Source organism: Saprolegnia parasitica (assembly GCF_000151545.1).
Source record: "Saprolegnia parasitica CBS 223.65 unplaced genomic scaffold supercont2.325, whole genome shotgun sequence".
Lineage (NCBI taxonomy): Eukaryota > Oomycota > Saprolegniomycetes > Saprolegniales > Saprolegniaceae > Saprolegnia > Saprolegnia parasitica.
Window position 1 is genome coordinate 1 of NW_012156719.1, and position 11,789 is coordinate 11,789.

The 11,789-nt window shown below is 57.4% G+C and overlaps 3 protein-coding genes across 3 annotated transcripts; 2 read left to right on the top strand and 1 right to left on the bottom strand.

Annotated features, from left to right (window-relative positions):
- Positions 1–7: 7 nt before the first annotated feature.
- SPRG_16598 (hypothetical protein) lies at positions 8–3,769 on the top strand (the record flags this gene model as incomplete). Its single annotated transcript, XM_012355881.1, has 5 exons — positions 8–860; positions 918–1,021; positions 1,079–1,607; positions 1,667–3,582; positions 3,631–3,769. 5 exons carry the CDS (start codon positions 8–10, stop codon positions 3,733–3,735), a joined length of 3,507 nt encoding a protein of 1,168 aa, XP_012211271.1. The 3' UTR covers positions 3,736–3,769.
- A 326-nt stretch (positions 3,770–4,095) lies between these two features.
- Positions 4,096–5,266, bottom strand: SPRG_16599 (AGC protein kinase; the record flags this gene model as incomplete). The annotated part of the gene is made up of 2 exons (XM_012355882.1): positions 4,728–5,266; positions 4,096–4,644 (listed from the first exon to the last, which is right to left on the bottom strand). The coding sequence occupies exons 1-2, from the start codon at positions 5,229–5,231 to the stop codon at positions 4,096–4,098; spliced, it is 1,053 nt and encodes a 350-aa protein (XP_012211272.1). The 5' UTR covers positions 5,232–5,266.
- A 1,135-nt stretch (positions 5,267–6,401) lies between these two features.
- On the top strand, positions 6,402–10,032 carry SPRG_16600 (hypothetical protein; the record flags this gene model as incomplete). Its single annotated transcript, XM_012355883.1, has 20 exons — positions 6,402–6,519; positions 6,573–6,671; positions 6,718–6,928; positions 7,014–7,119; positions 7,176–7,261; positions 7,319–7,548; positions 7,619–7,698; positions 7,753–8,022; positions 8,091–8,237; positions 8,289–8,294; positions 8,354–8,434; positions 8,493–8,622; positions 8,680–8,925; positions 8,976–9,101; positions 9,157–9,212; positions 9,257–9,344; positions 9,401–9,615; positions 9,671–9,793; positions 9,846–9,869; positions 9,916–10,032. The coding sequence occupies 20 exons, from the start codon at positions 6,402–6,404 to the stop codon at positions 10,030–10,032; spliced, it is 2,559 nt and encodes an 852-aa protein (XP_012211273.1).
- Between the last annotated feature and the right edge of the window lie 1,757 nt (positions 10,033–11,789).

An 11,789-nucleotide genomic window follows, 5' to 3' on the forward strand; every position in this document is an offset into this window, starting at 1 on the left:
CACGGGCATGCACGACAACCTGCCACCCCATGTGATCCGCGACGCCAGTCCCGATATGCATCGTCGCAACACGATCGACGACGACGAGACCGAAGAACACAAGATGCACGAGAGAGACGAGCGCGTGGTCCTACCGAGCGACCGCCGCAGCACACTCGAACCGACACAGGTCGCGGCCCTGCTTCCTCCTCGGAATACCCGCCGAGAGACGTTGGACGACCGACGTAGCACACTCGACCCGACACAGGTCGCGGCCATGCTACCTCCGCGAAGCACCCGGCAAGAGACGATAGGCGATCTCTCTTTCGACACGCGGCGAAGCACGCTCGACCCGAGCCAAGTCGCCTCGATGCTGCCAAGCACGCGTCAAGCGACCTCGGACCGCGACATGGACGACCGCCGGAACACGCTCGACCCAACACAGGTGGCCTCGATGCTGCCGCCTCGACACGGCCCTCGGCGCGAGACCACCGACATGCTGCCCATCCTCGCATCGCCTCGGACCGATCGGCGCACGACCTTGGATCCGATTGAGAGCATGCGCATGCTGCGCGTCGAGTCGCCCGAGCCGTCGGCAGCTGCGAGTCGGCGCGAGACGCTCGAGCCAGGTGCCATGTCGCTGCTGGAGGCGTCGCCCATCGCCGCCGATCCCACGGACCGTCGCGCAACGCTTGACCCGGCCGAGTACTCGGGGCTCTTGCAGCTCGACAGCGACGACGACGACGACAATGGTGGTCTCCAGGAAATGTCGCTGCACATGGAGTACTCGATCGCCGAGTCGGAAGCGCCGAGCATGGAGATCGAGGACGACGACGACGTCAACATGCTCGAGGAGGCGAGTGGCGCTGCGGACGAAGACGGTACGATGGATCGCTTTTTTTGACGTGGCGCGGTAGCCACCCTTCGTGTTGACGTAGCACCCCAGCGTCGACCGACGCCCGTGACGCAAGATGACGATGACGACGATGACGTCATGGCAGCGCCGGCGTTTGCATCGCCGCCCATGAAGCGGACGCTGGCCGTACACTACGACTGCCATTTCCATCCCGCGATCTCACCACTGCACTGCTTCGTGTAGACACCGCTCAAGAGCTGTCTCAGCGCCCGCAAGCCAAAACCACCGACGACTAATGCGAGCTCGACACCGACCAAGACGCTCACCTTCGGCCCGCCGACCGGGGCCGAGTTTCGGGCGTCGGACCCGTCGACCGCCATGACGCCCATGTGTGAGCGCACGGCCAAAGCCATGTTTCCATTGGAAAAGGACGAAGACGCCGAAGACGAAGAGACGTCGGTCAACAGCAGCATCCTCGACGAAGCCGACCTATTGGTCGACGACGACCACGCGAGCGCGTATGCCTTTGGGCCGATGCAGAGCCCGCGCCGAGGCAGTCCGCGCCGCAAGCTCCCGCCTCCGGTCGTCGGCGTGAGTCCGCTCGACAACCTCACCGAGGCGCGTCGGAAGCGCCGGGCGTCGTTTAGCGCGAAAGACATGCCCGCACCGTCGCGCCGACAGTCGCTTCTCGGTGTCAACGTCATGGCCGACGACTCGAATGCGTTCATCGCTGGCAGCGCCAAGAAGCATACGCAGCGCCTGAAAGCCCGCGGTACTTCGTGTTTTTTCCGAGACGACGACGTGTCTCATATCGTGTTGCCGTCGAAATAGGCACGACGACGTCGACACCGTTTGTGGACTCGTCGTCCGAAGACGAAGACATTGACATCACCGGCGAGTTCTTTACGATGCCGCCGGCGCTTGTGGTCGCACCGACGACCAACGGCCTCGACGACTTGCTCGCGGACAATACGCTGTCGATGCCAGCATCGTCGTCGTCCGACGGACTCGATGACAATGATGATGCGTCGATGGCCTTCTTGAACGCGCCGCCGAATGTGACGGACGACGGGCAAGACCCGACGCTCGACCTCGGGCCGGTCGGCCCCCTCGCGAGCGACCCGTCGTTGTTTTCGCAAGAATCGTCGTTTGTGCCGTCGTCGATGGAGACGCTGGCGCCGATTCTGGAAGAGTCGGATCGGAGTCGCATGGACATGAGCTCGGACGACGACGACGACGACGACGACGAGGACGACGACGACGGTGATGAGTACCAGCGCCGGCGACAGTCGGTGGTCGTGAACCTCAGCGGTCGGTTCGAGAAGCTCGGGTCGTCGGGCAAGAAAAAGAAGTCGGAGAGCAGCAAGCACGCGCTCTTGCCGCTCGAAGACCTGCCCCGTCCCGCGGCGCTGGATTTGAGCGACGATTCGCTCAACAGCAGCCTCGACGAGGCCGACATGCAAGACGACGACGACGACCATAATGACAACAACAACAACATCCTCATCGATACGGACAGCGTGGTGCCAGTGGACGTTCCACCCGTGACCCTCGAGGCGCTGTTTGCCAAGCTCGATGTCGGCCGCATCCATTCCTCGTTCGATACGACGATGGCAGGCGGCCCCGTCACGGCGCTGCAGCTCCTGTCGCCGTACGAAGTCGACGTGCGCACGTCGCTCGCATCGGCCAAGGACGAGCTCACGTCCTTCATTGACGAGCTCGCCGCGGTCATGGAGACGGCGTCCGGCCTGCCTGCGCCGACACACCTCGCGGTCTTGTACCATGGAGGGCCGCTGCCGTCGAGTCTCTCGACGTTTTACGAGCTCAAGGCGTACCTCGTGCTCGGCGGGTGGCTCGAATGGCGCACGAAGCTCGAACACGCGCGCACGACCGCCCTTCGCCCGTTGTTGCAGTCGGCGATCACCGACAAGGCCCATCTGGACGCAGCTACCGCGACGCTCGGCCTCAAGGAAGACCAGGAAGGGCACATTGTCGACGGGCTCTACGCCCATGAAAAGGCGACGCGGGCCGAGCTCGAGACGATTGAAGAGCAACTCGTGATCCGCGCCGAGCTCACCGGCCGGCTCCAGGCGCTCCGCCGGCAAGTCGAGAGTCTGCAGAAGACGCTGTCGACGCACGCCGCGCAGACAGCAACGCTCGAGGCGCGTCACGCAAACGCGTCGATGGATGTCTCCCCTGCGACCCTCGCGACGCAACTCGATGCCACCAAGGCCGCGCAAGAGACGTACCAGCTCGCGTCGGGCGCGTCCAAATGGCAGTGTCTCTCCGTCTCGGGCGTCGCGGTCGCGTTGGCGCTGCAATGCAAGGTCTGGAATGCGACCGTGCACGTGGCCATGGACGTGGATCTGAGCGCTGCCTTGCCGACGGCTTCGTTCGCGGTCCACTCGTCGTCGTTGGGCGTGAAGGCGCTCGGGACGGACCTCCAGCGCGTGCTCTTTGACACGAATGCACTGGAAAATGCGGCGATGCGGGTGCTGCGGTCGCCCGACGACGTGCCAACCTTGCTCCAATCGACCGAGGTGACGCTGCTTCGCGCGGCCCGCGTGTGCAAGGAAGTGCTCTTACTCGAGACGGACCACACCGTGTATGTGACGGACTCGAATCTGCTCGTGCAGTTTACGTCACAGCGCCGGAAAATCCGGTTTGGCGTCGCGTGGCGACTCTCGCCGAACGTGTTGTTCGAGCCGCTGACGTTTGCGCTGACGGGTGTGACGGGACTGACCAAGGTAGGCTCGTGTTGTGGACGATATTGTCGTATGGACGAGTTGTCGTAGGCGCAAGAGCTGGCGATTTTAGACCGGCTCGAGACGGTGCCGCGCGGCTTTCGGCGACTGCGACAGCTCTGTCAGTGCGTCGAGCGGTACCTGGACGACTTATAGTAGGCTAGACTTTTTGAGAATGGGACCACCCGTGGATCGTAGTCGAGCGTGGCCATGTACAGGTTGTCGGCGTGACCGTAAGTGTGGGCATGGACAGACGAGAGACCCACCTGAAACGCAGCAAGATGATTGTCTTGACGGGTGCTCGTCCTTGATTGCATATGCGAGGCGACAACGACCATCGCGCATCCTCGCATTTTGGGCTTGCACACACGACGGTGGTGGTGCTCTACAGAGGCGACCATGCTGTCCCTGGGCCGCCTCACTTGACTAATACCGTCTCCACTTGCGTTGCGAAACGGGCCTCGACTAGGGACATGTGTACACTCTTGACGAGGCACGACAATAGTGTAATATCGATTAGATAAACGGCTGCGCGGTCGCGGCTTCGACTTTGGACTGCGACGAGTTGGAGCCGAGCGAGACAGACGGCGCTTCGTACGTGAACCCGTTGAACATGCTCTTGGGAATGGCTTGCGCCGAGACCGGGTTGAGACTCACGGGCGTGTGGACCGGCATTTCTGTAAACTCTTTTTCAAAGTTGGAGGTATCGGCGTCGTCCTTCTTCGCATTCGGGTGGAACGGCGGCTCGGCCCACAGGAGGCCGTCCCAGTCGACGCTCGCAAAGAAAGGATGGGCCTTGACGTTGGCGGCGCCATGGCCCTTCACGCCACCGAGCCGCTTGTCCGGGTCGCGGTGCAGAAGCGCGCGGATGAGCGAGGCGGCTTCGTGGCTGACGTAGTGCGGGATCTCCAGCGGCGCATCGCGGATGCGGGCGTAGAGGTCCTGACGATTCCGCGTATACCACGGCGGCATGCCGGTGAGCATCTCAAAGAGCACCATGCCGAGGCCCCACCAGTCGACGGCGGTGCCATGGCCCTTGCGCGCGAGGACTTCGGGCGCGAGGTACTCGGGCGTGCCCACGAGCGAGTTGGCGCCGCTGGCAGCGTCCGTGACGTCGGTTTCGCGAGGCCAAAGTCGGCGAGCTTGACATGGCCGAGCTCGTCGAGGAGGATGTTTTCGGGCTTGAGGTCGCGGTAGACGACGCCGAGCGAGTGCAGATGCTCGAGGGCGACGACGAGCTCGGCGCTGTAGAAGCGCGCCATGGCCTCGGTGAACTTGCCGAGGCGCGTGAGGTGGAAGAAGAGCTCGCCGCCGGGGCAATAGTCGAGCACAAAGTAGAGCTTGTCGTTGGTCTGGAACGCGTAGTGGAGGCTCACGATGAACGGGTGCGAGACGACTGCGAGCACCTTGCGCTCGGTCCGCGTGTGCTCGACCTGGTTGCGCTTGATAATGAACGCCTTGTTGAGGATCTTCATGGCGAAGACCTTGGAGTTGTCTTTCTTGCGGACGAGCGTGACCTTGCCGAACGAGCCTTTGCCGATGACCCGGATGAGCGAGAAGTCCTCGAGGCAGACGGCGCCGGGCGCCTGGGCGTCCGGGATGAGGTCCTCGACCATGGCCTCGTACTCGGTACTGCTGCTGCTGCTGGCCATGGGGCGGCGGCTTTGTGGCAACTCGAAATGCGCGGTGTGGGACCAAGGTCCGTCATAAAAAGCCCGATGTGTCGTTAGCAACAAACGACATTGTATGTCACGCTCCTTTTGTATTCTATTACCTACACATCTATCGACGCGTCGCGTGTGTTGCATTATATTACAAGATGGTTTTATGTGCAGCGTCAATAAAAATACACTCGGAGGACGATTGGTCACATGACACTATTTCCGTGGAAAGCGCAAGACCGACGCGCCGCGGTAGCGCACGATACGCCAAGAGAGCGTACTATGGATGGAAGGTACTATACTGATACATGTGTATGACGGATGGGCGATTGCCGCGGGCGAGACCATCGGGCCGAAGCAGCGACTGGACAAGGGTGGTGTGAAATAGTGTATGCGCTTATCCGGATATATACGGATATGCAGGGGCGCGTACCGTGCCGCATGCGATCGTCAGGCGGAATCTTGAGAAATACACTCGCTGAAGTATCGAGCCTGAGCGATATAATGAATGCACGCGACGGTCGCTGTGGCCCGACGTGGTGTTCTGTACTTGCTCAAACGACGGGCTCGAGCTTTCTTTTCTGGCGACCAAATCCAATCTCGGTCTTCTGCCCCATGCAAAGTATGAGCCGCCCACAGCCTTGACATGGTTGAAGTTGTCAACTTGTGCATGTCGGCTTTTCTACAAGTGTGCGATGGGTTGTGGATTTACAAAGCATTTTAGACCGCCAAGGTTAAGAAGCTGGGGGCGAGGACTATGCGTCCCTCTTCTTGATTGCGGGGCTTGGTGGTGGCGGGCCACGTGATAAGTTACTACTCTTAGGCTATGCACGGTAGAATCCTTGCGAACGAGGATTGAATAGTCGGACATCAACCCACCCACGTATCCAACGCATCCAAAACGGCCAGGATCCAAGAATCCAAACGCACACGATCCTTTCATCCGCGATGTGCTTTGCGAAATGGACACATTTTGAATGCTGTCCTTGCAGCAGGCGATCCCTTTTCTACTCTGTTTGCGCGTTTGCCAACGATCGTTTGATATGCAAGAAAGACAGTTGGAGTGGTAGACGACAAGTCGTCCGAGTGTACTATCTATTTGCATGACTGGTGGTGGAATGCATTTTGGAACTGTCGACCGGATCTTCAAGCGTCGATAGTATGGCGGCCCAGAAGGACGACAGCGCCCGGTCGCCGGAAGTGACGACCGCCAACGAGACGCCTGCGGCGGCATGGGTCAAGAGCATCCAGAAGGAGAAGACCGACTACATGAACTTTGGTTGTTGCTCTCTCTCCCTTTCGCGAGACCCTCTCACTTGGAAAACACGCTAGCCGCGTACAGCAAGGTGCAGCTCGAGCACGCGCTTCGGGCGTCCGACCACCTCGGCGTCCCGAACGGACTCCGAACGGCCATTTGTTTTGAGCTTCTCGGTGAGTGCTCTTGCTGTTGACGGCGTCGGTAAAAACCTGAAGGTAGAAAATGTGTCGACGCATTTTGAACGCTACAAAGACCTTTTGCGCGCCATTTTGCGCGAGTGCAAACAGAGCGTGTACGTGGACCCGGGCGCGGTCCAAGTGAAAATTGACGCCGGTGGTTCCGTGACGGTGGCTGATTTTTTCGAGCTCCAGCCCTATTTTATCGAGCTCCAAGACAAGCGTATCGAGCAAGCCCAGGTCAACGCCGACATGTACTGTATTGTTGCCCATTTACATATATATATTGCATTTATGCGAATATTTTCCATTTTCCAGATCGCTTTCATGGTTGTGTAGCTCGATACTCGATCGCAAGCACGGCTTTATGATGGACCAGCTCGCGACAAAGGAGTCGGTTTTGGACCGCGTCTCGGAACGCTGGGCGCGGACAATTCTGCTGCAGGTCGAAAGAAGACAATTTGTACATTGTCTGTAATGGATAACGAATGGCTACCATAGGCTTTTCACAATTGGCACAAGGTGGTCGCGGACAAGCGCAAAGTGCGGTCGTCCATGCAGAAAGCCATGGGCCGCTGGAAAAAGCGGTACGATCGACTTGTGTGTTTATGACAACTTGACCATTCTTCTGCATGTTAAACTAGACATTTAACATTAATCGTGCGCATGTGGCGCCAGGTCATTGTCTCGGAAAAGCAAATGGAAGCGCGCCGCCGTCTCTCGACGCTCACCGAGAGTGCGGGCGACTGCAAGGACCTTCAGTTCAAGCTCGAGCTAGCGATCCGCACGGTCCGCGACGAAATTCAAGGTCTCAAGCAGTCGATTCAAAAGCATACACTGACGCAAACCGAGCTCCAAGCGACATTCTCGTCCTGTACGTCGTCGTTTTGATTTGTGGACATATTGTCGTCGACGCATCAAAAATGCTTTGACGATATGTGTAGTGATGGAGAGAGTGCTCAGTAGCCACGAGCGGCAGCTGCAAGAGCTCTCGAACGAATGGGGCCGTCTCTGCCTCGGCCTTGTACCCCCTGCATGCTACGGAAGGCTAGCATCCTAGCATCCGACACTATTGTAGGTCGACGCACAACTGCTGCATTTGACCAACATGCTGGGTGCTGTGCCGTACGAGACCTTTGCCGACCCAACGCTGCTCCTACGTCCACGCGACGATCGCGTCGACTTGCTCAAGGTCCCCGAAGACACCATTGTGCTCAAGTGGACGAGCCGACTGGTTCACGAGCAAATTCAGTTTCTCGCCAAAGCACCACCCTCTACGAATGCCAAATCGGCGGCGGAGATTGAGATTGAGCTCTCTCGCGTTCAAAACTTTACCACCGACATGAAGGTATAGAGAATGTGGTCCATTTCATTTCGATTGTGGCACTTTTTTATGAATGTCGATGGATGGCGTAGGGGCTGCAAGTACTCCACACCGTGCTCAAGGTCCTGCGCCGCAAGGTACCCGAGACAAGCGAGCCCTGCAGTGACTCGGTCGTGGACCACCTTTGCGCGTGGCGCTGTCCCGACTACCTCGTGGAGCACATTGAGCATGCCTCTGAGGTACGACATCTTTCATATCAGATGTGGATACTGCACTGACATATGGCGTAGGGCACTGTCCCCAGCGATATTATGTATTGCATTCTTAGCTATCTCTTTTGCGAAGTGCCTGCCAGCTTGCGTCCCCCGTGTGCCCTTGGCAGGAAGCGAGTGCATCCTTGGACGAAGCCACAGCCGCATGGGACGTTGTGCGTAGCGTACGCCATGCATATGACAATATTGACCATTGTCCAAATGACTCTTTGAATGGGCTAGGGATGGCGCGAGCTCCAAAAACCGTTTGATACGTCGATGCTCGTGGGCTTCACCCCCGATACGACCAACGTTGCCGCGATCGTCGCGGCCAACAATGCGCTGCAAAACGCCGTGCAAATGGTGCAGTACGGTGCGACACTTGATTCATGACAATATTGTCCACAAAATATAATTAAAACGATAATAGCCTGCTCGGCGCGCGCGGCCAACCATCAGTTGTACACGGCACTGTCCAAGCGCATTCACACCAAGGCCATCGACGTGCTCCTCGTCCGCGTGCACGGTGACGCGCCGTTCGTCATGGCCAATCGGCGCGAAGCCCGCGAACGGGCGACGTATACAACGATCAAAAAAGAGACACTGAATGCAATTTTGCAGTCGGACGTGACAACTGAAGTGCCCAAGATCGAAGCCGTCTTGGGAGAACATTACGGTACATTGAAATTGAACTTTTAGTTGGAGACTCGACAACGTGTCCTATAGAGGATCTCCAGCGCATATTCGAATATTACGCAGCAAGCGACGTGGGGGATGCCGGGAGCATGTCTCTGGACGAATTTTACGGCTTTCTCAAAGATTGCAAGCTCATCTCCAAGTCACTCACGCTCGGTACCTGCGTCGCCTCCATTTGACCCCATTGTGATAATAGAATCCTCTTCATTAGCCTATGTCAAGAAGATCTTTCACGACATCAACGAAGGCGACGTCGACACGGAACTCGTACACATTTTTGTCTTCATTTTGATTGACAACCTACCTCATAGGACCCGTTTAACCCCGACATGGAATTCAACGCGAGCGAATTCATCCATGCCCTCGTGTGCGTGGCCGAGCGCCGGCTCGGTTCAAAATGTACAACTTGTCCTTTATATGCTTGAAAGATATCAATATATCACGACGACGTATAGCGACGCCGTTGAGCCAGCGGGTGAAGCGCTGCTTGTCGGACTTCGTGCTTGCGAATGCGTGCCGCGCGAGCATGGACGGCTTCCGGAACGAGATGAATGCGAGTGCGTGCAAGGCTGTGTTTCAGCTGCACCAAACGCTTCTCGAGCGGCTCTACAAGCAGTTTGCCTCGACCTCGGCCACTCTAAGTGCTGCGGATTTTGTCGTGTTTCTCGAGGTTGTCCAATTGTACATCTATCGGTACAGTTATATGGACACATTTGGATGGTTAGGAATGCCAGCTGCTGCCGCACGTGCTTTCGATTGGCGATGTTCAAAATATCCTTTCAAAAATCCAACAAGAAGACGATGTCCTCGATGGCGGGGAGGCGCCGAGCCACAACAGCGCGCTCGAGGTACGACTTTCCCTCAATTTCGCAGCAGAAAGTGGACGAGTGTCCTATGTAGTTGACGTTCACCGAATTCACCGAGGTGCGTTGAATGCTGGTTCTTTCAATATGGAATATATCGAGGTTAGGCGATCGGGGCCGTCGCATTGTACTACGACCCAAATGTGTTTACGCCCATTGCCACACGCCTCGATGCATTCATCGTCCTCCTCGGCACGTCCACCACTGCAGCTGCAGCTACATAGCCAATTCCAAGCAGTCGACGGTGTTCCAGCACCAAGTATGTCACGGTACAGAACGCAGAAAAGACGTGGCGTCGACGAGAAAGCTAGCTGGCTTCAGGAAGCTCCGTCTTCAAATGTACCCGAGAATCCTTCCGTCATGATATTTCAGTTGTTCATGTGCCCATAAGTGGATGTGCAATGGAGATGAAGCGCGTCAGCCGCTGGAGCTGACGTCAGTCCAAGCCTAGTAACGCTGGAGGCGATTTAGTCGACTACTGTAACTTATCTGGAGCGCAAGTGCTGTAAACATGTACTCGTAGTAGATAGGTTAGGATCGACGTGCTTTACCCACTTCCCTTTTCATCAATATACCGCTTCCAGCAGCGCTAGCCTTCATTATCAGTGACCGTCATTGAGAACACCTGCGTTGGAATGGGCTGCACTGCAGCGACGGGCGACAAATTTTATTGTGGTGTGCATCTGCGTTTCACGTTCACTCCTCAATCCTGCCACCGTCGTAGGTCGATTATACAGGTCGTACATGAGATCTTACGACGCCTCTTTGAATATTCACCGCCGGCATCAACGCGGCAGACGCAAATCTCGCACGGCGACGCCGGATAGACGAGTACTAGTACTACACAAGGTAGTCTAGCAACAACGATCTCGACGATCGGGTGTAAATGTATGGACCTACGACAGCCAACCAAGGGAGCAAACTGCTCTCATACGGTGCCACGCACCTTTTGGCGGGTTTTTCTTCTGGATAAAGTTTTGATAGATCTGATAGGGTGGGAATGGCTCTGCTTTTGCGAGAAGCAAGTACGCGCGATAGAATCCGACGCCGTACTTCAACGAGGCCAGCGCTACTGCAATAGGATCCAGCTGCTGCGATTACTATTCGAGTACAATGCACGATGCAATGGCGACATGGATGCGTTGACCATATCCTGCCATGACGTGGCAGCATCCGCATATCATATGGTCTCGCCACACGCGTGCGACGAAGCTGGCCAATCAAATGGTGTACAAGATAATCATTTAGCCAATCGTGGATCCGTATGCGCCAGGGTTGCAGCCTTCCAAAATGGTGTTTCGTGCATCGCGACGACCCGTCCGCGAGATTAAAGGGATTTAGGATCACGCCTGCACAGCCGCGATGTGCTGGCCGCGAGTCCAAGTTCAGCATCCTGAGCGTACTTTCCAGTACACTGTTTGTGATTGGGAGCTCAAAATTTCCTTGCCAAGGTACTTCTCGGAGCGTTTCTGGAGCCATTCCCACCTGGTCATCCCGTCGACCCCGACTTTAAACCCACGGGAAAGATGCCATCGTCAAACTGAGGCTGCTCATTTTCCGATTTGCTCGCAACTCCATCGACAGTACCACCACGATTACCATGCAGCTGTTCACGACGACGGTGCTCCTGGCTGCGATGGCCTTCACCACCACCTACGCCCGGACCTGCGGCGCGCCCGAGTGGAACACGGACTTTGCCGGCAGCGACATGTCCAACTTCAAAACCACCGGCGACTTTGGCAACATGCTCAAACAGTGCTGCGACGCGTGCACGGCCAGCAGCACGTGCGTCGCCTACACGCTCGCTGACAACGTCTGCTACCTCAAGTCGGGCGCCGGCAGTCGCCAGCCCAAGACCGGCGCCACGTCCGTGCTCATGTCGGGCACGTCGCCGCCAGTGAGTACATGCTCGGCGCCGGAGATCAACGTCGACTACTACGGCAACGATATCTCCAACGTGCGGTCTCGGGCAACCAAGCCG